Source organism: Xiphias gladius, chromosome 22 (genome assembly GCF_016859285.1).
Source record: "Xiphias gladius isolate SHS-SW01 ecotype Sanya breed wild chromosome 22, ASM1685928v1, whole genome shotgun sequence".
NCBI lineage: Eukaryota > Metazoa > Chordata > Actinopteri > Istiophoriformes > Xiphiidae > Xiphias > Xiphias gladius.
In genome coordinates this window covers 19,872,100-19,898,679 of record NC_053421.1, presented here as the reverse complement: position 1 = coordinate 19,898,679, position 26,580 = coordinate 19,872,100, and the positions used below count along the sequence as shown (strand labels likewise).

General features: G+C 43.2%; 1 protein-coding gene across 1 annotated transcript; it reads right to left on the bottom strand.

Annotated features, from left to right (window-relative positions):
• Nucleotides 1-322: 322 nt before the first annotated feature.
• Nucleotides 323-14,558, bottom strand: pou2f2a (POU class 2 homeobox 2a). The gene is made up of 15 exons (XM_040117537.1): nt 14,470-14,558; nt 9,346-9,411; nt 9,172-9,205; nt 8,638-8,695; nt 7,611-7,730; nt 6,654-6,759; nt 6,450-6,541; nt 6,196-6,345; nt 5,954-6,095; nt 5,669-5,817; nt 4,981-5,178; nt 4,580-4,806; nt 3,181-3,249; nt 2,758-2,831; nt 323-798 (listed from the first exon to the last, which is right to left on the bottom strand). The coding sequence occupies exons 1-15, from the start codon at nt 14,522-14,524 to the stop codon at nt 470-472; spliced, it is 1,869 nt and encodes a 622-aa protein (XP_039973471.1). The 5' UTR covers nt 14,525-14,558; the 3' UTR covers nt 323-469.
• Nucleotides 14,559-26,580: the final 12,022 nt, after the last annotated feature.

Sequence of the window (26,580 nt, the reverse complement as noted above, 5' to 3'; positions counted from 1 at the left end):
TTTTTTTTGTTAGGCCGCCATTCCTTTGTCAGATAGTAAAGTTATTTTGTCATTTTTGGTTTATGCACTTCGACATGCATCTCTGCCGCCTCTTCCGTCTCTTTGTTCAAGAGTCAGTGGTTTGTTTTCCTTCAGAGAGAAAGAGTCGAGAGGCGCCATGTCGATATCACACGTTATTGACAAAAAGGTCCCACGTTGCCTCCTCTCCATCTGTTTGGATAGATAAAGATTTTTGGTTTCAATCTTCCCCTTTCCCCCCTTCTCCCCTCTTTCACTTCTTTCCCTCCCTCTCTCCTCTTTCATTATGTGTATTTTTGGCATCGAAAGACTGGGAGAGAAAGAGAGAAAGAGCCATTGCGAAAAAAATAATGGAAGAAGAGCGCAAGAGAGAGAAAGAGATAGCTTTGGTGTGAAAGGCGAGGTTCTTGTTTCCTCCTTCCTCCTCCTCTCTGATTGGCCCTTGGCGTGGTCACTCGATCTTGGCCCCGCCCAGAGAGGGCGGGCTGTGTGCCATTTCGCTGGAGGAACAGGAAGAGGCGGGGCTGGAGCAGGGGGAGGGGGAGCAGGGGGTGGGGCTGATGCTGCTGGCCGAGGGAAAGGGGGAGGGCTGGGAGGCTTTGGCTACAGCGGCACTGACCAGTCCAGCGCCGGGGTTCTGGCCCATGTGAAGGAGGGCAGGGTGGTTGAGGAACAGTGAGGAGGGGAGGCCCCCTCCCTGGCCCCCAGAGGTCCCCAGCATCACCTTACTGCCCCCCTCAAGACTGGAAAGAGGCAGCTGGCCACCACTGGCTGCTAGGGCTGAGGGAGAGAGAGAGGGACGAAAACAAGGTTAAATGAATATTCCACCATCAGACACTTTACTGTATTCCAGAATCAGATTCAACTTTATTTGTTTTTGCTATTTTTAATAACTTTTGCTCTTGCTATTTATTCTTCTTTATTCTTCCATCACCTTTTCTCAGGTAGATTTTTTGTTTTAAAATTATCCTCCCTTCTCCTCTTCCTTCAAACTATTCAAAAAAGGAAAATGTTTTTGTCATTAGTAAGTAATATTTAGCTCATTCGAGAAGTTGTTTGTTAAAAAGTATTTTAATTCCCGTATTCATCTACCAACTTTCAGTCAGCATCCCTCATCTAGGAATACTCAAGTTTGTCATTTCCTACAGCACAGAGCCAAGCCAGAGAAAGTGCCTAGACTTGTTGTATTCAGGAGAAACAAGAAAGCACAGGGAGTGGCCCAAGGTGCTCAGAAAGTTCGTCTGGTTTTTTTTGGGAGAATCACTTGAGTGACAGCTAAGAAACATTAATTTCGAAAAAACACAAAGTCACACCCAACAAAATTTCAACTGTGAGCCAATAGAGATAAGGGTTGTTGCAATAATTATCTAATATCTGTAGCAAGCTAATCTTGTGGAATCAGATACAGCACAGCAAAAGGTAAGCTGACATGAGTGTTGTTATGGAAACAAGGTTGATGACTGGCTTTTTCCCCGCTTCATAAACATGCAGGGCTTCTTTCACTATCAAAATGGTACAAGTGAATGCAGCCTAATAATATTTGTGATTGCACAGCAACGGTAAAACTGATTTTTCTTTTCACTTAGTGAAAAAAAAGTGTTAGGCACACCTACTACTCAAGTGCAAAATGTCTCGTGTGTGCACTGCATTATGGTCTGTTGAGGCTACTTTTGGTGAAGAAATTGTTATTTCTGCCTGGATTTCTTGTTGAATGACTGCTGAGCAGCAAAGTGGTGTGAAATACTCGATCCAAAATGAAGCTTTTGCTCTGTGATTCCGAAGGTCTGACACCAAAACCCGACTTTTACTTTTGATGGTTTAAAGGTTTTATGATATCAAATCCATTATAGCTGCACATATGTGCATAAAAAATAAGAAAAAAACATCCAAACAGCTCATGGACCACAAAGAATGAAGCAGGTATACAACTGTGTAAAACGTTTTTTACACAGTTGTAAATAATCAACATATTTAACAAATGATGAATTGAAGAGATGAAAGGCTAAAGATGAGTGAGACAGCACAGACGCACACACGAAAACACAGCCCGCACAATAACATAACGTAACCATTGTCACTCACACACAGACACTTGATGGGATGGATTCATGGATGTCGATGGCAACATATGACAAATAAGTCTACAACTCTCTCTGTCTCAGCTGCTTCATGCTGTGGATGAGCAAACACTCTCCGCTGCCTATTCATCTGTGTCTCCAGTCAGCAGTCTACCAGCGCGATTTGATTCACCTACCATGCATAACTGTATTACTCACCAATCACACTTCTCTTTTTAATACGTCTCTCCCCACCTTCTCATCCTCACAGCAGAAAGAATGATCAAGAATTAGCTCTGCTGACAGTGGTTGGGACTGTTTGTCAGTCACCCTTCTGCGGGACTGTGCACTCTTTTTTTTGTGCTATTCTTTCACAGGTCTGAATTGAAGGGAGTTACGTGTCCTGTACAGTACTCGTCTGAGTTTGAGCATTTATGTGTGTGTAGGAGTGCATGAGAGACAAATATTTGTGTAAGTGCACGAAAGCTGGAAAATGTATTACCTATACACAGAACCTAAAAACTCTTTTCTGGGTGGTATTATGTATCCTGTTAGCCTATGATTTTTCCAGAAATGAAATAATAAAGAACACCTCCACCTCAGCCTTTTCCTCTACGTTACATTCTGTTTGTCAGTGATGTTGATAAACGCATTTGCCTTTCAATGTCTCTCTCACACACACCTTGGATAGTGGCCAGGGGATTGTTACCGAGGAGGGCTTGGTTCATCCCTGTGTTAACTCCCATCACAGTGTTCCTGTTGTGTCAAACACACACACGTATAGATTCACACACACACACAGCATCAGACATGTGCAAGCATATATACGAACACAGACAGGCAGAGGAGAAAAGGTGAGGAAAAAAAAAAAAAGGTTTGGCAGCAAAGACAAACAGAGGGCAAATTCAGTCCTGCACATATAAAGAACAGTAGTTTGCTGTACAGATGTAAACGATGTAAAAAAGAGGTTAGACATTTGGAAAGAAACAGATCATATTGAAAAATGTTATAAAACATCAAAACTCCCATTTACTGTGCATTTATAATACGGGATAGAAATGATTCAAAATGTAAATCTGCACATGTGTGTCTCTGTTGTATTCACCTCAAGTTTGCAGCAAAATCGGTGATGTAGTTAGACACGTCACCGTTCTTTTTACCCATACGCCATAAGCTGTGAACACAAGAACCACACACACAAACACACAGAGGTTGAGAATACACTGCTGCAGAGAGGAAGCAGTGGCACCCAATGGCAATGCTGGGGTATCAGTGTGTGTGTATGTGTGTGTGTGTGTGTGTGTGTGTGTGTACAGTATCAACCATTTAACTACAAACTGCAGGTGAACCGAGCATGGTGCCGTGCAGTATTCATGGTGAGCATGTCTCTGGAAATGTGCGGCTGTGTGCAGTGGTACTGTGTGTAATGTTTTAACTAAATTTGTTCAGTTGTGGTGGCCACCATGGATAAAGAAACCGTTTTTTAATTTTAAATAACAACATTGTAATTCAGATGAAAACCAAGCATAGACCTAATACTTAAAGAGTCAGTTCCCTAAAATTACAAAACAACCTACTTTCTCACATCTAGTGGCAACTAGCGGATACTGTAGGTTTTGCTTAATTTGTTCAGGTCTTGCAGCCAACCCCACATATTGGGGAAGAATCGAATTTTGTCTGTGGTGCTCACAACAGAAAAAGAAAGATTGTTTTCCATTACCTATGTACTAGTTACTTTGGATAATTACCTGAACACAATTTTCTAGTTATAATAGGGACTTTTTCCTTAGTAGAGAGCAGCAGAAGAGAAATGTTGCTCTTGACCTTTTCAAATGTAACATTCAGACCACACCACAAACAACATTCAATACTTGAAATGCTTGAAAAGAACTAGTTTGTATAAACACGTTGTCTGACTACACTGGATGGTTAGTGTGTTTATAGTTGTTCCGAATGGCCATACTTGGAAGCAGAGCGAAAAGCCGGCCCTCAGAGAGAAGGGCGATAATGGCGCACATTTTCAGACAATCTCTACTGGAAGGCATTCATAGTGTTGCACTCATTAGTTCACACAAACAGCGACAGAAATTGTTGTGTAAAGAATGAAAAAAATAGGACTTTAGGGAAAGTTCAAACCCTGCCAATTTTCTCAACTCCACACACCTGGCCAATGGCTGCATGAAGTGGGAGTGAATGTCGTATTGTTGGTTTCGGAAAGTTACAGAAGTGACAGAAATGGGGGGGTTTCAGAAGCTGTTCGGCCATCCCAAAAGCAATTCTGCTGAAGCATATTGGCCCTTTCAGAAACAGATATCTTAAAGCCTGGCCAAATACAACCCCAAATATCAGAATGGCTAGATATCCCTAAGGTAAGTGAAAAATATATTGTTTTTTTACATAATTTGGGTGAACCGACACTTTAAAAACCCAAATTTGCCCTCACCATAACTTCTGTGAAGTAAGCGACTGGGGATTCCCAAGTGGTGCGTTTTGTAACTTCTTACCCGGTGTTAAGATTGAGTGTGCTGTGGCTGGGAGTAGCTGGGCTGGCCGTGCTGCGGGGAGGAGGAGGAGGAGTCACGGGGGAGGGTGCGGAGCTGAGAGAGGGGTGGGTTGAGCTGAGGGAGCCGTGGGTGGAGGTGAGGCTGGAAGTCAGGGGGCAGACGGAGGACATGGTAGTCACTGTTGTGCTGCTGAGACTGGTCACAGCCTGCGACAGCTGGCTGGACATCTGGCAAAGAGACAGAGAGACAGATTCAGGTTTCTGAACCTACAGTTGAAAAACAGGGTCGTGTTTATTATCAATTATTCATTAAAACACATACAGGTGAGGTGATGTGACTGTAAGGCATTTGTGTCCATTAAACTAATAAGTGTATCAGGGATGTCAACGTTGGATATTTACCATGTGAGGGCTGTAGCAGGGCGGTTTGTGCGTTGGTGGGGCGGTGGGGGGCTGGCTGGGTAGGGGAGGGGTGGCACTGGTGGGATTGATGCGCTTCTCTTTCTGCCGGCGGTTACAGAACCAGACCCGGATCACCTCTTTCTCCATGTTGAGTTGCTCGGCAATCAGCAGGATCTCTTCTGAGGTAGGCTTCTGGTTCTGCGGGAAGAGAGGGAGACAGAGACCTCAGATTATTTCAACAGTGCTATATTTGAGCCACATGATTCAAAACATTAAAAACACCAAGACATAAATTATGTTCATTAACACGAATAGAAGAATGTGACATCTAAGACTTAACAAATTGCCAGTTATTAAGTTAAAAGCCTTAAGCATTTTATGGTACCATTAACTACAATGTTGGCAACTCAGTCCTGTATAGTGGTGACAAGAATACACCGATGGTTTTTAATTTACATACACTGACACCATAAAAACATTATCAAGCAGGTTCAGGGTCAGTTATTAAATTAATCTGCCCTAGTCACAAATGTGTTTTGTTCCTCGGTCAGGCAAAAATCAATCAATTTAACAAAAGTGTTTGACTTCATATGAAAGTGAAGGATAATTTTTAATCAGCTTTTTCAAATTTCTAACGAGTTTCAATTTCTTAATTTTTTAACTTAATTAATAAGATTAATTGTGTTACCGTCATGAATGAGCGCTCCAGGGCCACGCGTACATTCGTCTCGATGCTGGTTCTCTTCTTTCTGCGGCGACCAGGAACCCCCTCGAAGCCCAGAGAGGGAGAGGACAGGGAGCTGGGGCTGGGCAGGGTACTGTCTATGGACATGGTCTCTGAAGGAGGAAAACAAACATACACAAACATAAAAACAGACTGAATGTAAGGCGAATTTATATTTTCATACTCTTTAAGTAGGTACTTTAAACGTATATTAGTCTGTAGAGTGCTGTTATTTAGATGAGCGCTCACCTGCATCATTGAGCCACTTCTCCAGCAGTGGCTTCAGCTTGCACATGTTCTTAAAGCTCAAATTGAGGGCTTCAAAGCGGGAGATGGTTGTCTGGCTGAAGTCATTGCCATACAGCTTCCCCATGGCCAAGCCTACATCTCCCTGGTAGAGGGATAAAAGAAGAAAGTTTTAGACAAATCGGAACACATCTGTGATTAAGAAACATTCAATACTGATGTAACCTGCATGTGTTTCCCCCTACCTGTGTGAAGCCCAGTTTGATGCGTCTCTGTTTGAAAGTGCGGGCGAACTGTTCCAGCTCCTCCAGGTCACTGGGCTCCTCGGGGTGAGAGGTCACTGAGGGCATCGTGGTCATGCCTCCACTGCCGCTCACCTCCACACTCTTATCTCGCTGCAGAAGGTACGACATCGGAGGAGTGAAAGTGAGAAAGAGCAGGTTATCCCTGGACTGGGTTGTCCTTTTCCACTGACTAAAGCTTGAGAGTTTCCTCATACCTGTGCTTGGAGTCCCATTCTAGTTGGAGCAGACAGCAGGCTCCCTTGGTTTTGCTGAGGTAGCGGAATAAGATTTGGTGTCGATAGGAGTCCTGAGAAAAAAAAAAGCACATTATCAGCTATAGTCACGACAAAAAGGCGAAATTCATGTTAACATTTCTGCCAAAAACATAATAAAAATATTCATGTAACCGGCGTCCCCACCTTGCTGGGCCTGCTGTGCCTGTGGGAGGAGGAACTGGGCAGGAGATTGGAGCGGGTGGCCAGGCACCAACACCAACTGTTGAAGCTGGAGCAACTGTTGGATGTCCTGTGCAATCAAGAGAGAGTGTATGTATTGATAATTCCTTATGATCTCATAAGCACAGATAGAGAGCTCAGTCACACAAAAATGTGTTAGTATGTTATGTGAGAGAAACTGATTCAGATGTGCAGAAAACATAGAACTAAGAGGAAAAACTTTGTTATTGTGAAAAGAAAGGGAAAATGTGTGTTTTCATGCAAAGTGGAAACTGTGAATCATAAAATATACGACACACATGCAAGAAGAATTGTTCCGTGGCTTGATACTGTTTCCTCAATCAACCCGCTCATCAGGAGGTGGCTTTGATTGACAGTCAGTACCTGGGCGGTGAGCTGGATTGGCTGGGAGAGGGTAAGCTGGGGTGGAGGCGGTGGGACAGGGACACTTTGGGCTGTCTGTTCCTGTGTGCTCTGTCCCTGTCCCTGGGACTGCGACTGAGTCTGCTGACCCGTTTGTCCCGCCTGCTGCTGCTGCTGCTGGGCTTGCTGATTTGCTGCTGCGGCTGCCTGAGCTTGCTGATTGGCTTGGGCGGCTGCATGGGCAGCATGAGCGGCGTGGGCTGCATTGGACTGCTGCACAGCTGCAGCCAGAAGCTGTGCCTGAGCCTGCTGCAGCAACAACTGCTGCTGTGCTGGCAACAGAGCTGTCAACTGGCGAAGAGAAAGAGGAGAGCAGAGGGCGGAGGAGAGCAGAAGGGAGGAATGGGGAAAATTGAGATAAAATAGAAAAGAAGGAAATGGATAGGAGGGGACAAAGAAGAAAACAAAGTGTTCAAAAAGAAGCACAAGAGAAGCAAGCAAGGTAAAAGCAAAGCAAAGTGTGTGTGCCTTTGCGCATATAACAGAAGTCTGTCTTACCCCTGCTAGTTGGGAGCCGGTCAGCATGAGCTGTGTATGTTGCAGGGCCGTCTGTGAGGGGGTCGGGCCGTGAGAGGGAGGAAGGGCCGGGGACATCTCACCACACTCCTCCATCTTATTCTGTGAGGAAGACAGGAAACAGAGGGGCAAATGTAGAAGAATATCAATTAAATTAAAAAAATACATGTATCCAAAACAAATATCCTAAATCAGCTTTCTCCCCTCAGAACATTTCCATTATTGTACTGCTGAAAATAGTAATTATACTGCTCCTTTCTAACAAAAATGCTAGAATGTGATTGTAAAAAGTATACCTGCACTAAAAATGAAAAGAGAACAAATATCAAAAACCCAAGACAGGAAACCAACCTTCCCAGAACTTAGAACTGGTCAAAAAAGCCAATTAGAAACATACAACTACAACTACATTAGCTTACCTGGCTATTTAAAGTCATGACAGGCAGTTTTTAAATTTATGTGTAATTTCAAGTAATGCTCACAAGCTAACCAGAAACGTGTCTCAGGACATGAGTCTACTAGTCTCTGTTTTTCTTGCACACAGTGACGATCTCTTTTCCCAGGATCAGGCATGTTTGAACTGGCAGAGGGGACTCCTCTATCTCACTGATTTGCATATCTCCTCTGATATGCAAATTAAGAGGATTTTTCGCTTTCTGGTGAGTTGTAGCATTATAGATTTATTGCAGTTCTGAATGCACTTTGTTAAGACAGAGTACCGTCATTCTCTACCCTTTGGGAGTTTGTTTACATTCAAGACTGAGCGGAGAGTTGACACATTATGAACCTCAACGCTGAGCACAACCAGAGCATTACAACGCATAGAAATGAACACAAAGGTGGGGCAGCTATACTGTCAATAAACCTATTGTGTGGGGTTAAGACACAAAAGATGCACAAACATGGGCTCAGGCATACACGCAGACATGCACAGGCAGTTCAGTGTAAGGGACACACACACACAAACACACACACACACACACACACACACACACACACACACACTCACCTTGTTGCTGCTCAAGGTTGGTGACAGGGGAAAGGGATTGACTTTCATAGACTGAGCCAAGAGGAGAAGAAACAGACAGCATATCAGAAATTATTGCCCAAAATGACATTAAAGGCATCGTATTTTATTTGATAATAAAAATAGATGATTTATCAATAGAAAAATATTATTTATTAATTTCTGATCAATTGTTTTAATAATTTTTTTTTGCAAACGTGCCAAAAATTCCCTGTATCCATCTGTTCATATGGAAGGACTTGTTGCTTTCTTTTGTTTTATATCATTGCAAGATGAATTATCTCTGGATTTTTAACTCTTTATCAGATAAAACAAGCTATTTGAATCCGTCACTTTGGTCTCTGTTAAATCATGATTTTCATTTTTCCACTAAAGTATTAAATCTTTTAGACTACAACATTACTTTGAGAATAATTGACACCTGACGACATCTCATTGTTATCTTTTTCGGCGGATCAGTTATGTAGGTGAAAGAGGTGGGAGATAAACGTAATAATCATAGGATTCAGTTGTACCTGGTGATTTGATTCAGGTCCATTCCGCTCAGAATCTGCGTGGGAGGGAAAGGAAAAAGTGAGAAGCCGATCATGTGTTATGGCACAAATGCGACATACAGTATCAGGGCATGGATATCGTTTTATATTCAATATATATGTGCTCCACATGTGAATGTGTTTATTTGCATCTTACCTGTGCCCTCCAATGGTGAGTCAGCCCCTACTTTCTCAACCTCCACTGACTTTGACATCCTGATATCTGTAACAGGAAGACACAAAGATAAACAACAGTCAGATAGGCTAATTCTTAAATCTGTGTCAGACAAAAAAAAAAAAAAAGAAGAAGACCATAGCAGAATAAAAGACATTTACGAAGCAAGTGATCAGAATCTGGGCGACGAGAGAGGATGCCCTCAACATCAATCTTAGATAGGGTAGGGTTGAGTGTTTTCAGGTCACAGAGTGGGCCTACACACTGTACACCAAACAATGTGGCTGAATCATCCACAGGTTGAATGAGTCCCACATTCATTCACTCTTTCCAATTAGTGGTTGAACATAGAGTAGGTTGACCCAAGGTGTTTGCTTTTTCTAAATTTAACTCAAGGTATTTACGTGGGAGCTCTTCACTAAAAATGTCTCATGTTGTGTCTCACTCATTATAAGGCCACATCACTTCCTGGTTGATACTGTTTTGGGACAGTCCCTATGGCAACAGCAGTGAATGGAGGCAAGCAAGAAATTTAAGTCTTTAACTGTTTATCACAAAGAGAATGCAGCATTTTTGGCAGAAGAGAGTGCAGGAAAGACGGGAAAGAGAGTGATTTGAGGAGAGTTTTGTGGAGTTGTGTGTGTCTGTGTGTGGGTTGTGTACATGTCTATATACTTGTGTGTGTATCTGTGTGTAGTGGTTTTGTTTTTGTTAATCACTCACTAGTATTATCTCACTTTAAAAGCCTTTTTATTAGTCTGAAACCACAACCTGTAAGACAACTTTTGTTGTGTCCATTTTTTTCTCTTGTTCTCTCTTTCCCTGACAAACACCCACACACACACATGCACACACACACACACACACACACACACACACACACACAGCTACTTCCCTTTTGTGAAAACATGCAAATCTGCCCAACGACCAACTAATTATATCTGCCACCTGCATAATAAACTCTCAGTCTCCCTCCTCCTTTTCCTCTCTCCCCTTTCACCCCCCCTCTCCCCTTTGTCTCTCCTGTCTTCATCCTGCTGTTTCTCATGTTGCAGATGAGAGACAGCTGACATTAAGTCAAATGGTAATTTTCCCATCACCTTATTGTTATGCTTTTATCAATATGGCACCCAAATATACAGAGTATACTCTTATTTGACTTTCTGAATACCAACAACCAAGTGGTCAAACATGCTTTTCACCATTGGGGGGCAGCAGTGATACATGGAGAAGATGACACACCTGATCCACTGACCGCCACTCACCTGATGCCAATTTTAAATGACCAAACCATCAGTCCAGTGCAGTTTTTATAAAGACAAGAGTGTATAGTTAAAATGAGCCCCTCCCTGATGAGAGGCACATTCAGCGGCAGAAACAGATTTGTTTCAGTGAAACAGATGTGAGAACAGCTGACTTTGGTACATGCATTGTCTTTAGTTGAAGGGGGAAGTGGTGATGAGCTCAAAAAGCTCCACTCTGCTGCCACACTGGCTGCAACCTGGGGTCAGGGCAAACACACACACACACTGACCGCAGGATTCCCCTCCAATAAATGGACTTCTGCAAAAAGCTAATTGGGTCACCAACAATGTGGATCCAAGCATCTGGTTAATCTATTTTAGGGTCAATTTGTGGTTATTCCAACATTACTTATAGCTCCTGTTCTGGTAACATATGGGAACGGCTATAAGTGAAACCAAAAAACTGTCCAATCTTACTCAATTCCTGGCGAAGGACCACTGAACCAAATGTAAGGTCTTCCTCTCAAGATGCACACATTTAAAATTTTGTTGCAAGGTAACACCTCATAATGAACAACAGTTAATAACATACTGTAAATGTCACTTCTTTTACATTGGACTATCTGGTGCTCAGTATGTTCAGTGTACAACACTAAAGCCAAATCCACCATATAAAATGATTGCCCAGCTCATAAAACAGCTTTAATGTGAAGTTTTCTTGTAGTGCACAGCCTGTTCGAAGGAAAGGTGTGATTTGATTCATGGTTCAAAATGGCCTATAGACAGTAGCATGGTGAATAATGTGGTCAGTAATACAGTGTTGGGACAGTATATCATGTTGCTGTGTCTTTTTCTCACTTCCCCTCCCGACTTCCCCTTGTACCGGGTTGAACGCAGAGTGCTAAACCCAACACTTACTGTCAGTGAGGCTATTAATATTAGCTCGCTCTCTCTCACTCTCCCTCACGTTTTCTTTCATCTCTTAAAACCTCCCTCTCTTTAACAACATATTGCTGCAGACATACACACACACACAGTTTGACTTGACACAGATCAGAGTTACATGTTATAAATGTGTTTACAATTTTAATAAAGTTATGAGCAAGTAAGCATGAGAATAAGAGGCTTAATCTCTTAACAATGGCTTATTGTTTAGTCTTTTTACATGGGGAAAAACTATGTACAGTAGTGTTAGGAAACTTTTTTTAACAAGTACAAAGTTTAATTGCTATGTGTCTTTCATCCAACATTAAGCTGTTACAGCCTATGCAAATCTTACAGCAAAGATCAGGGTTTATCTTTTACCCAGTGAGACCAGCGTGCTACACCATACTCACTGTATCTTAAACAGACCAAATTTACTGCTGTATAATCCTGTGTCATGAATAAATGATGCAATAGAAAGGAACAAGGAACAACAGTGTCTGTGCTCAGCCTGGACTGTTTCTGTTATTCTCCTCTGGGTATTTTGGCTGAGATGAAACTCCAATGCAACCAACCCGAACCCTCACCCCCCCATACACCCCACCCACCCCTCACCCCACTTCCTGATTCAGGACACAACCCCTGCACCAAGGGGGTTGTCTGGGATCTGCAGTCATCACACCAACTAACTACAAATTTCAAAAACCAAGCAGCACTGAGTGGTGCCGATTTTGATTGCAAATAAATATTTTCCATTTAAAACGGAGCGTCAAAGAGTCGACTATCCATCTCTGTTAAGACGAAGTAATAAGCTGATGTCAGAATTTGTCAATAAAATAAAGAGCTGAGCAAATAAATTAAAAACAAATAAGTAGATGAAGACGGACATTTATTAATAAAGCGAGAAACTGAAAGGGAAAATCTAACAATTGAGTGAGAAGCTAAAGGAAAATCTGCAATGTCACAGCAGCAGGTTGACCATCAAGACTGTGATATTTCATTACAGTCTGTGCCACTGATGCTGTTGGTTGTCTTATCAAATGTAAGTTTTTTCTCTCGGTTTTTTCGACTTCACACAAAAATGACTCATGAATGAAAATGCAAAATATGAGCTCATAAAACTCCTTATTAATAAAAGCAAACGCCGCTGGAAAATAGACAGATGTGTTTGTGTACAAAGCAATTTAAAAAAAGACAACACATAACGAATAATTTGCTAATTTACTAATTTCTCAAAAATAGGCCTTTGCCAGTGAGAACCTTTCTAACAGTTTAAACTGTATGCAGAGATATGTTAATTTATCAATGTAGTGAAACATTATTCCCCCTTATTGTATTGATGCACTTTGAGCAGATGAAAAGGGTTGTACGTGGAGGCAAGAAGACCATACCATTAATTAAAACTGTGGAAATGCCACTCTCTAGACAAAGCTAACTCTTAATATTCCTCACATATCCTCTTTTAATTTTGGCATAAATTAGCAAAACTGCTAAACTGTTCAGTTGACCTTAACATGGCTCAGGCATGCGAAAATAATGGTACAAAATATAAAATTTCTACTGAGTAAAATTAGTTACTACAATTTTTTTTGAGAATTTTTTCTTTTGCATTTACCTTTTAAACTATTACACTTTATTTTAATTGCATTGTAATGCATTGACGTGTATTCGCCTTTGCTGCAATTTGTGATCAGGATGTGTCGACCTGGTCAGAGTAACTTACAGAAGGTGACAGCAGTGACCACATCAAGTTAATAAGTGACTCGCTGATATTTAAGCCATGAATCACTCCTTGGTAAACCTTGATAACATACATTGCTAGAGAAATGTGTAATTTTTTTAGAAATCATAATAGGACACCAAAGACTGAGAAGTATGAGCTAATTGACATTTAAAATTTGATTACTGGTAATTGGTGAGTCAGCCAACGGTGCCGTGCTTTCCTCTGAGACTTGTTAGTCAGCTGCCACTGCTCGCAGCCTGAGCTGACCACCAAAACAAGGCCGTAGGGCTTCTGCTATTTTTTCATCATCATTTTTTAATTACTGACAATGACAATTATTTTAGGCCTTTCCCAAACTGATCATCTGTCTTTTTAAAAAAAATAAGTATCTTTGTATCTGACTGCTTTAAAATGTGTTTCAAATTCGATAACAGAAATTTAACTTTAAAAATGGGCAAAGCAATAATCAGTGCAACCCCCACACCTCCAACACACACATGCACACAAACACACACAAACAGAAAGTGTACACCAGTTTCAAAGTTGCACGGGAAGAAACCTTATCAGCTTAATCTATCTATAAACTGAACACAAATATATTAGTGCCAGAGTGCTTGACAATAACAAGAGTCTTCTGATGACGGAACAATAATCACAATATAGCAAAACAGTGGTGAGACACACAAACTACAACACTGATTTTTCTTTACCAATATGTTTCAAAAGACATTTGAAAAAACTTTTTTTTTTGCCTGTATTCCCTCAAGCTTTTTTAGCATTCAGTATTCAGTATAAGCACACACACACACACACACACACACACACACACACACACACACACACACACACACACTCACACACACACACAGACACAGAGGCATGCTATGGGCTGGTGAGGTGTCTGACCTTTCCCTCTGCCTGCGACAGGCGTCCACCCATCCATGCATCATCCCTCCATCCCCACCTTTCTCTTCGTACTGCCGCTCGCTCTTTGATGTTCTCTAATTAGTTGAGCTTGTTAGACCCAGTGGCATTAATCAACAGCATAGACACAGTTCTCTTACTCTCTCTCTTTCTCACACACACACACACACACACACACACACACACACACACACACACACACACACAGTTCCCTCTCCCTCACGCAAAGCTTAATTGGTCTTGGTATATGAAGGCCAGCACAGAGAGAGAGCTGCACAGACAGTCACTCACCTGGCAACCACATACTGGAGAAGTCCTTTGATGCTATTGCCGCTGTCTTGGTCATATCTGTGTCTGTGTGAGAGTGTGTGAGCTCACTATGTAAAGAAAAACTGTCTCTAACCAAAAGGAGGAGTGTATCAAATCATATGGCTAACAGAATCACTCTCTCCCTCCCTCTTTTTCTGTCTGACAAAGTCCACAACCTCAAGCCCCACCTCCTCCCCCACATCCTGCAACATAACAGGAAGTAAGCTTTAAAAGAGTAGGAACCCTCGGAGAGAAAAATACAAGACAAAAGAAAAAAAAAGAAGGGACAAGCAAGAGGTTAGAGAGTGGGAGAGAGTGAGTGAGCGTGGAGATCGAAAAGATACACGAGGTGAAAACGAGGGGGATGATGGGTACCGACGGAAAGTGATGGCGCGGCTGGAAACAGCCACTCACTCACACACACGCATGAGAAAAACAGCAGGCTTGACATTCTGACCGAAGAGCGTATGATACGTTTGTATGATATATGACCCAGTGTACCTTAAAAACCTCCCCAAAACTCAACTGATCAGAGTTTCTCCTCACCATTAAGCTATTTTAACAGGTACTTGTAGCCTGGTTTGTCTATACTGAGTCATGACCATCTCTCCCCTCGGTCACAGCTCTGTTTATGGAGTAACTACTATCAAATACATATGTGGGCATAAGGGGGTCTGTTGAGGGGGTCGGCACATACAGGAGAAGATGTGAGACATACTCAGCTAAGTGTACCAGCCACAGCTCTGGTCTACACCAAGCGGAAGGAAAAACTCTGTCACAACACTCAGTGCACCGCTGACCATCCCACACTGTGGGCTGCGTACAGTGATACACCACAGAAACCTACACGAATCCCATGAATCTCTACATATGATGGATAGATGTGGCATGAAAGTGGAACATTACAGATAAACTAGATATGAGCCACTATCAGTACCGCCCACAAGAACAGACTAAAAAGCTGCTAAAAAGTGAAACTCTGAAGTCGGGGAATGAGCTCAAGGAAATGGAATAGCACGTTTCAGCAGAAACACAGTCCAGATTTTCAAATCTCAAAGTGTCGATGTGCTGCTCCGACTGTAGGCCGAGCTGACCACAAGGTGGCACTCTTGATTCTCTAATTCTGATGAACAAACTGGCTCCATACCTGGAAGAGAAGAGGAGAGGAGGCTGAACACCCTTCCCTCCCCTTTCCTTCTCCCTTGTTCCGAGTTCACTAATTCAAAAGCTAACGGCAGCAGAGTTCCCAAGTTTAACCTTATAAATACTTTATGTGGTGATTTACAACAGCCCGATGTACTGCTGGATAGGCGCTCACTAAGAATTGCAAACGACACTGCACTGGAGGTGCTCTCTATTATGCGGAGACATCTTTTTTAAATCTTTCCTCAAACACACACAAATACTGGTGTACTGACACATGTAAATAAACATCAGCATAGAAACTTTGGTTAGATTGAAACAGAGTTTTCCTAGGAACTCAGAAAGGCATAAGACTTTTTTTAGGAAATAGCTGGATTTAGCGCTGAAACAATTAGTTGATTAATTGGTGAGTCAATTGAAAGAAAATTATTCAGCAATTATTTTGGTAATCAATTAATCATTGTAGTCATTTTTTAAGCAAAAATGCTAAATGTCAAACTTCTCAAAAGTGAGGCTTTTCTGCGTTTTTTCATTCTATATTATAGGAAACTAAATGTCTTCGGGTTTTGACCTGATGATCAGGTAAAACAGGAATTTGAGGATACAATCTTGGACTTCAGAAATTCTGATGGGCATTTTTCACTATTTTTGGACATTCTAAAGATAAACAATTAACTGATTAATCGGGAAAATAATTGATAATATAAATGATGAATACAGCTGTAGCTGAATTTGCCTCCCCAGTTCTTTCTTTCCTTTTTTGTTTTTTGGTGCCAATCATAACAAATAACTAATATCACAGATTTCTAAGGTGCAGGCTACACACCAAATAGACTTGAGGCCTGAGACAAGTCTTCAGTTTTGCCAGTTTATTTGGCCACATTATTTATGTGATAATGTTTTGGCCTTCTTCAGGGCATGAACAGAAAGATGTGTTTGTGTATCTGTAAGTAATCAGTGGAGAGCGAGAGCGTGTTTGTGGACGTGTGTAGGAGTAAACCGACTGTCCAGGCCTCTTCAAGGACAGTGACAGACTGCACGTTGCAGAGGGCGTGTTTCTCTGGGTCAGAGGTCATCTGGGCAGCCTGGCTTTGGCCGTGACCTTTGTTCAAACCCCAGTCTACTCACATAACTACCAAACTGCGTGTGTTTTTGTATGTGTGTGTGTGTGTGTGTGCGTGTGTGCGTGTGTGTGTGTGTTTGTGCGTGTGCATAACCGTGTGTGCATTTGTTTGAGAAGCTAGAATAGTTGGCTGCTCTAAGTGTGTTCTAGATGTGTGTGCATTGTACAGTTCATGGCCATGGGGGCCTTCCCGCCCTGGGGAGGTCTGAGCCTTGTTACCATGGAGACCGGACCTTGCAACACTCCAGCTTTGCCACTTAGATGATACTGGGCCGATGGCGAATGGTTTCGGTTGAAGTTGACATATTGATACATACCACATAACGAACTGTGATATTATTGACTTGGAAAAAGAATAAATAAATATTAATAATAAAATTAATAATAATTCATTTTTATTAGGGAATATTTTTATTTTTAATAGGGAATATGAAACATGTTAATCAATTTTTTGGCTGCTAGAAGTTATGTTCATAAGATAACACACACACACACAAACACACACACGCACACACAAACATATACATAAATACATATAGATATACAAAATCTGATAGTGGGACCCCAGGGAGGAGGATGGGGGGAGGCTGAGGCCTCTAGAGCGCCATCAATCACTCCACTGTCAGAGAGAGAGGGAGAGGCAGGGAGGAAGGATTGGGGTTACCAAGAGAGAGAAAGAGAGGAATAGTGAAGAAAAAAGGAAGGGTGAAGGGAGAGTGATGGGAATGAAGGTGTGCGATAGACAGAAGACTTGAGAAAGGATGTTAGCTGGGGGTGAGGACGCTGGGAGGAAGACAAAGGGATAGAGAATGTGTGTATAATGGGTCATTGCAGGGACAACTCTGAGGTCTCCAAACCTGCCCAGTATCCCTCTACAGCTCAGCTCGCCTATATCTAGAGCAGCCTCAGGCCCAGAGCACACACTGGCTCTAATTCATATAATCCATCATATTCCTCTTCTTATAGAGGGGACATAGCATGGCTCAGTGACGGACCCACCAAGGCCTATACGCAGTCCAAAAGCAAGACTCTATTCTACAAGGTGAGAGATTTAAAATCCAGTCTAGTGTATAGGTGTGTGTGTGTGTGTGTGTGTGTGTGTGTGTGTGTGTGTGCATAACCGTGTGTGCATTGTGTGCATTTGTTTGAGAAGCTAGAATAGTTGGCTGCTCTAAGTGTGTTCTAGATGTGTGTGTATTGTACAGTTCATGGCCATGGGGGCCTTCCCGCCCTGGGGAGGTCTGAGCCTTGTTACCATGGAGACCGGACCTTGCAACACTCCAGCTTTGCCACTTAGATGATACTGGGCCGATGGCGAATGGTTTCGGTTGAAGTTGACATATTGATACATACCACATAACGAACTGTGATATTATTGACTTGGAAAAAGAATAAATAAATATTAATAATAAAATTAATAATAATTCATTTTTATTAGGGAATATTTTTATTTTTAATAGGGAATATGAAACATGTTAATCAATTTTTTGGCTGCTAGAAGTTATGTTCATAAGATAACACACACACACACAAACACACACACGCACAAACAAACATATACATACATACATATAGATATACAAAATCTGATAGTGGGACCCCAGGGAGGAGGATGGGGGGAGGCTGAGGCCTCTAGAGCGCCATCAATCACTCCACTGTCAGAGAGAGAGGGAGAGGCAGGGAGGAAGGATTGGGGGTTACCAAGAGAGAGAAAGAGAGGAATAGTGAAGAAAAAAGGAAGGGTGAAGGGAGAGAGTGATGGGAATGAAGGTGTGCGATAGACAGAAGACTTGAGAAAGGATGTTAGCTGGGGGTGAGGACGCTGGGAGGAAGACAAAGGGATAGAGAATGTGTGTATAATGGGTCATTGCAGGGACAACTCTGAGGTCTCCAAACCTGCCCAGTATCCCTCTACAGCTCAGCTCGCCTATATCTAGAGCAGCCTCAGGCCCAGAGCGAACACTGGCTCTAATTCATATAATCCATCATATTCCTCTTCTTATAGAGGGGACATAGCATGGCTCAGTGACGGACCCACCAAGGCCTATACGCAGTCCAAAAGCAAGACTCTATTCTACAAGGTGAGAGATTTAAAATCCAGTCTAGTGTATAGGTGTGTGTGTGTGTGTGTGTGTGCAGGTGTAGCCCCATGAGGAGTTGCAGGATTATAAACAGTAGGTCTAGCAGTGTGGAGACTACAGAGGTTGAGGTTTTGTATGAGAAGCAGCAGGGGCTAAAACACACTCACAGTGTTGGCTACCATGGGACCTGTGCCATCTCACACACACATGGACGCCGCCTACACCTTTACAAGACCTATTACTCTCCTATCCTAATACCTCTCAATCGCTCCTTTTCCTCTGGCCCCTCCACCCCTCCATCCTTCTCACACACCATTCCCCTTTTTTCTATATCATCCTGGCAGCCCATAGGGAGCCAGGCTTGTCTAGACAGACACCGCTCTCTCCCATGGCGCTACCAAGGTTGAAGCTTGAATCTTTTTCTTCCCTCCTCTCACCCCCTCTCCTTCTTCTTCTTCTTGTCTTGGCACAAGAGTGAAAGGTCTACTGGGAGAGACTGGTGGCCTTCATCGCTGGCTCAAGGAGCACTGAGGAATTTTTAGACCATACTGTTCAATTACACTGACGAAGCAGGCTCTTGTGTTGAATAGCCTTCATATTCTCCCTATTAAAATAAGAATAAGTGGGAATCTTTTGTTATGGCAACCATCATTTTTTTGTGCTGTTTCTGCCCATGTTCTCCCCGTTTCACCTTGGCCTGTTCTTTACCTGCTGTGTCTCTTTTCCTTCGAACCCTCTCATCATCATCCCGGTCTTTTTTCGCGACCTTCCCCCTTTTCTTTCTCCAAACTTTCTCTTCTCCTCCTCCTTCTCTCTTTCTCTCTCAGACCTGCTGGTCAGCAGCAGCTGTGACATCACTGGCCACTGTTCTCCACTCGGATTGGACACTCTGCCACGTTGCCAGGCAACAGCAGTGAAAGGTCTCAGTGTGAACGTGTGTGCGGCGTGCGCATATATGTGTGTGTTTATGTCTGTTTATAGCTACGTGAGTGAAAGGTGTTTGAGCTATTTTCCTCGCCTTGCCCTTTATCTGTGCATGAAGAATGATCAGAACAGATCTACTTCTATGCTTTATCTCAGATCAAAGCATGTAGATGATTGGGCTGCCTCACCACTCTCCACCACAGAAGAAGAGGGATGTGTGTGCATTGCGTTAATGAAAAAGAAAGACAGTACAAGTGTGCGTGTGTGCCAGTGTCTGCACTTGCGTCGAAGCAAATAAATGTGTATCTTCGTGTCGAATACGGGTATGTCTCTGTATGTTGCGTGTGTGTCTAAATGTGTGTGAGTGTGCGCGTGTATTTTATGTATGTGTGTAAGCCCCCGGGAGTGGGTGGTTATTGTATCTGACACAGCGGCTCTTTCTCGCGCCTCATATTTCTGGGCCGATCGATTCCTCTGACTCCCGACAAGACAATAATCGCACCTCCCTCTCTCACTCCATCACTACCATTATTACTGACCTCCCCAGGGAACGGACAGGGTGGAGGGAGGGAGAGAGGGATGAGGAAGGAAGGAAGGATGGAGGGAGGGAGGGTGAGGAATGAGAGGGGGACATAGAGTTGACAAAATGAGCCTGTGATGATGAAAAAGCAAAAAGGTACAATGTTGAAAATGAGACAGGAAGAGCTGGCCTGGAAAAGGGACATCAGCGGGGTAGCAAGGAAAAGAGACAGATAGGAAGGGAGAGAGGGTGAAAGCAAGAAGGTTGAGATAAGGTGATGGAGGGATGAGGTCAGAGGGAGAAAAGAGAGCAGGAAAGATGGGGATTTGAGGTGATAGAGTGAAAGGAAGAATGAGAGAAAGCTGAAGCATAACAGGAAAGGACAGGAAGGAGGCCGTGGCATGGGTTTAGAAAAAAAAAAGCAAGCAATATAGATCATGGCAAGAAAAGAAAAGAGGACACAAGTGAAGGAGTGCAGAGAGATGGAGGGCTGAACGGAGGGACAATAACGGAGAGAATTAGAGGAAGATAGATGAAGGATTTGCACTATCTTCTTCTAATAAAGGAGAGAATGAGAGATAGGGACCAGGGGAGGGAGAAACAGAGGGAAGGAGGGGTGGGTGGGGGTTAGACTGAGGTGAAAGAGGGAGAGACAGAGAAATATATAGGAACACACTCACGCTCACAGACAAAAGTAGACAAGCACAAACACACATAAACACACACACACATACACACACACAGAGCGCCATGGAGGTCAGCGCTCAGAAATATTATTAAATTGACAAGAGTACAATAGTTGATTGACAGGCTGACTCCTGCACTGCCATTCAGTGGAGAAGAATGGAGACAGACACACACACTCGAAATGCATGTACATCTGCACTTTCACTGAACAATCAACACAGCATGTAGAGATGTAGAGGTGCGCACACACACTGTCTTTTGTCTGTTTTGCGTGTGCATGTATGTGTGTGTGTGTCCGCGGTTGCCTGTGCGAGCCTGTCACTGCTGTTTTGTCTATGCTTTGAATCCAGATTACAACTACAGTAATTGGCTCCCAATTCAAAGTCTCTGTTTGACCCGCTCACCTCTCTTTCTCTCTTTCCTCTCTCTCTCGCCGTTTACTCCCTCACCCATCCCCACACATTTGGCCTCTTCCTCTACCTACCCCTCTCCTCCTCATCAATATTCCTCTGCCTCCTCTCTACCTGTATCGCTACATCCATCTTTCTCCGGGTGCAGGGTTCTCTTATCCCTATTCTCCCCCCTCCACGCACACACTCAACACACTTTATCCCCAGCTATAACAATCTCTCCTTCCTGTTTTCTGTCCATCCAACTCCCTGGCTGCTTTCCTTCTTTTCCCCCCACACCACCATTCTTGCCACTTTTCCTCCGTCATCTACCACTTTCTACCTTTCTCTCTCAGATAGTTGGAGAAAGAGGGAATCTACTGTAGACTTTATTCATGCTGTATTTGTTAAGGAAAGATAGCTGTTCAGTGATACAGTCAGGGGGATATATTGTGCATTTGGGGAAAGAGGTGAAAAAGCGATAGATCAAACGAAGGAGGTATGGAAAAGGGGTGATAGAGGTGATGGTGATGGTGATGGTGTGTTGGGGAGTTGGTGGTGAAACGAGCGAGGAGGAGGGGGGTTAGGAAATTGGTCTGGCTAGCGGAACAGCTTTTCACCTCTCTCTCTCTTTTTCTCTCTCTCCCTCTCTTTCTCTCTCCCTCTCTCTATTCTGCTTTGTATTCTGCAGAGATGACAGGGGGAAAGCTTTATTGCTCCGAGTTTGTATCGATCGGGGCCCCTCTGAGGGGGGAGGGCAGAGGACGCGCTGAGCAGGCCCTTTCTCAACGACTGTGGCTTCAACAACTCCCCCCCCACCCATCCACCCCCAAAACCCGCCTCTTGCTCGCTAGCTCGCTCTTAAATTCAAATTCAAGATTCTTATTCTCATAGGTTAGGAGAGGGAGAGCACGGGAAAGCAAGAGAGAGAGACAGAGAGATTGAATGAAAGAGAGACGGAGGCGTCTGGCTTCTTCCCCTGACTCAAGCCCTGAATGGAGCTGGCATCTGATAAGCAGAGCCCACAAACACAAACAAGGGAAGAAACAGAGAAATAAAGAAAAAAAAGCCAAAAGGAATATATCAGCTTCCATCCTCTTCCTTTCTTCCTCATCTTTCCATCTCCTTTTCTCTCTCACTAGCTGTCCCCCCTCCTGTCTTCCTCCCAACTCGATCTCTATTTTTTTCCATCGTGAGAATGATTTTGTTGACAGGTGAGGTATGAGCCGGGTCACGCATAAGCATGCATTACCCTCTCTGCTTCTGTCCTTGTAAGAGGGACACAAGGAGAGCTGGGATCCACGAGCAATAGACTGGATCCCATATGGATCACACTTAAGCTAACTTTAACAATTTCAATTTGTGCAAAAAAAAGAAAAAAAAAACCCTTTTGCACAGGTTTGCAAAGCAGATATCTCAAGGCAGAGTGTGAAATCAGGGAGTCAAAATAACAAATCACCCATCACTTCAGGCTTCTTTTTTCATCTCTTCGGTTTGACAAGCATTAAATAAAAAGGGGGCAAGACCCAATGTCAAAACCACAGCGACCTGACCAAATACTTGACTCATACATGGAAGTATCCGTGCACGAGCACACACACACACACCCATAGACAGCCTATTTATCCGTTAAGTGCATGCACAGCATTGCAGTTAGGCTGGGGGTAAGAACAGATTGTCCATCAGGGGGTTACAGGGTTCAAGTCCATGACCAGAGGGCTAGAGGAAGGTTAGGGGGTTGTAGGTTCAACTCCCAGGGGGCGAGGAGGATCCCTGCTGTCTGCCGTCCGACCCCAACCCTCCCCCCTAAACCTACTCCAGGACAATATACCCCTCCTTCCACCTTTCTTTTCTCTTCTCCGTCCCACTGTTGGCCCTTTTAAGCCCTGCTTAGTCTGATCACACACGTGTGAACCTGAGCCTTGTTTCCAGACTCTCTGTTTGTCTCAGATGGACACATGTATACGCACATGCTGGTCTACCCATAAACAAACACAAACACACACACACACAGACACAGACACACACACACACACACACACACACACACACACACACACACACACACACACACACACACACACACACACACAGACACACACACACACACACACATCCACATGCAATCATACAGATAACTCACCGACGCGCACTCAACACATTCATAAAACGTCAATACAGTCCTGCAATTCAAATACAAATGATCTGCTCGTGCTATCTTCTGTTTTTCCCATATTACAGCAAATCATTTTATTTTGACCTGCATCATGACTGAAACTGTTTCCACATTTTCCAACTGCATCTCATTTACTCCTCTTGTGGAAAAGACCAAACAGAAACACGGCATTGTCTGAGCTATCAGCTGCGGCAGATGAGGGTGGATATGAGATATTTGTGTAAACATTGGATACATATACTGTATATATATTGTCATTGATATTGCTTGTGTGGTTTACGTGCAGCTCCAGATTGAGTTCAGTGATAGAGTTTACATCTGAGACCAGTGCTGGATGTTACACGTCTGATTCATAGAAGAATACACACACAGGCGTGAATGTGCACACACACATGCACGCACCCGCAAACACGTACACACACATAGACACACATACTGTACAATAACCTGCAGGCCTACAACCTGCCTGGGTGGTTGGATGGGTGGATGCATTATTAAAACACACAGGATTTCATACGTAGAGACAGAATATGAATGCTGCACTGGGTCCTACTGTGGATATTCGCTTGTTCATTTTGGTCTTAGCTCTTTTACATTTTCCACAAAAGTCTAAATTATTACACTTTATATTTACTTAATACACAAGCTACATTATTTACATGATATTGTCATTCTATTTCCCTTTAATGGAATTCTAATACTCCTACTTTCTTTGCTCTGAGTAGACAATAGGTTTTTCAGGTTTTTCTCTTTTTTCCTGTTAAAGTTCTGGAGGTTTTTTCCTTACATGAATTGAGTGTCTCAGGATAGAGATTGTCGAATGTTGTACAAATCGTAAAGCCCTCTGAGATAAATTTCTGATTCCGGACTACGTAAATAAAACTAACCTGACTTTACTTGTGCTGCTTTGCTAAGGGCCCTTCTTCTTTGCAATATCTATGCAAATTTACTTGTCGAATATGGATTGGGGCCTTCTACGGGTCAAGGGTGCACTGACCCATAGAGTGAGAGTGATGACAGACCATATTTTGGCGATGACAGGCCACAAGTAAGATGGTGTATGTATAATGTCATACTCCTGTCAATCATATGTCCAACTCATCACAGAAAGTCGCTGTAACCAGGCGAAACCACTGCATCCCACTGATTAACCAAAAGGCCCTCACATGAGGGGCAGTCGAACAGCAACTAAACCACAACATGAGCGCTGTGTGTGTTTACATCTGTAGGGCGGGCGGGCCGGGGCCCCGACTCTCACGGTAATCGATGGACGAGGGAGGAAAGGGAGGTAGCGGGCGAGGCAGGGATGTGTGGGGGAGGGCGGTTGGGAGAAAATCGGTAAAGAAAGCAGGTTATCTCCCGTCATTAGGGGAGGGGGAATCCCCGTCTGGAGGGGGGAGGGCGGGGCGGGTGAGGAGGGGTGAGGGAAGACCAGGGTTCATTGATAAAAAGGGAGAGAAGGAGGGAGAGGGGATAAGGGGAGACTATGTTTGGCATCGAGAGAGAGCAGACAATTATCTGTATTGATTAGAGCGCCCCAGTACTGTGAAGACTGAGAAAACTATGACTGGATCAATAGAGAGAGAGAGGGAGTGAGGGAGAGAGGGACGGAGTGAGAGAGAGAGTTAGGGATAGACAGACCAATAGAGAGAAACAAACGATAGAGATAAAAGACACATAAAATGACAAACATAAAGAGATAGAAACATCGTTTATGGTGCAAAGCAAAGTCAAAGACCCAAGATGGCATAAATGGTAAGAGCAGAGCTGGGGGTAGACAGGGAGAGTCAGTGAAGGAGAGTCAATGAAAGCACAAGGAGATACATTACATTGTTGATGTCATTACTCTTTATCACTGATTTGTCAGCACGACCACAGAGTTCATTCAACAAGCCCACCAGTGCCCTCCCATCACCACAGCACACAGCTTAGCAGAGAGAGAGGGGGAGAGACCAAAAACGACATTAACACTGAGTGACCACATCCTGACCATTGAAACTGGTGGGTACAGACAAGCCTGGCAACCCAGAGAAAACTGAGAGTTCTACCAACAATAAAAGGTACGGGCCATGGATATATTAAGAGAAGTGGTCAAAGCTGGTGCCCCATTTATCCCAATGACAGTTGCTCCTGGGTGTATATGCCAAAAGTTTCCTCAGACTTCAGTGTTTTTGGGCCCACAGATCACGCGCTCTACAGTCCTTTTCCAGCTGAGCCGAATAAGAGCATGCACATTAGACACTTTCTCTGACTGAGTTGGCTGACTTCCTTTTGGTTCCCTCCACGCATGAATGCCATGAAATTATTGTATTTGTATGTGTATCCAATTGCGAATTAAAGAGAGTATTTTTGGGCCTATAATAGCAACTGTGGCCTCTCCGCCAAAATCACCTCATACCCCTGTGCGCTTCCTGAGGACTTGACAGAGACAGCATTACCTTCTGCAGCTTGTAAGTTCTTTACCAATATAAAACTTCAATGTCAAATTCGGGGGGAAAAACTGACAATGCCTTAGAAGCAGAAATTATGATAGAGTATGGCATAGTCTAAGAAACCATTAAAAACAACACATGTAATCTCTCTATTATTCAGATTAGTTATATCTATCTCATATTTATGATTTTATTTATTGTAATGATTTATTTTCTGTGTTGTTGTTTTTCTTTCATTATAAAATTTGTAGCATAATAATATAGTTGTATAGTGTATATAGCGTGCTATCAATTTAGTATCTTTTTTCTAACATTTCCCATTTATTATATTTACATTGTAGACCTTGGAAAAAAATGCTTTGGCGATATTTAATTCTGGCCATGCCAATAAACAAATTTGAATTACAATTTAAGAGAGCGAGAGGTGAAGAGAGAAAGGATTTGAGATGAGAGAGGGGGAGAGATTTTGTTGGAGGTGGAGCTTTGAAAAATATCAGGAGGGAGGCGTTGTTCAGGTAGGGGGCCTTGCTGTGGGGCCTCTTTTTGTCTGGGACAAAAAACAAAATGGTGGAATAGGGGTGGAACAAAAGGCACATGGGTGAAACAGGAGAGTGACAA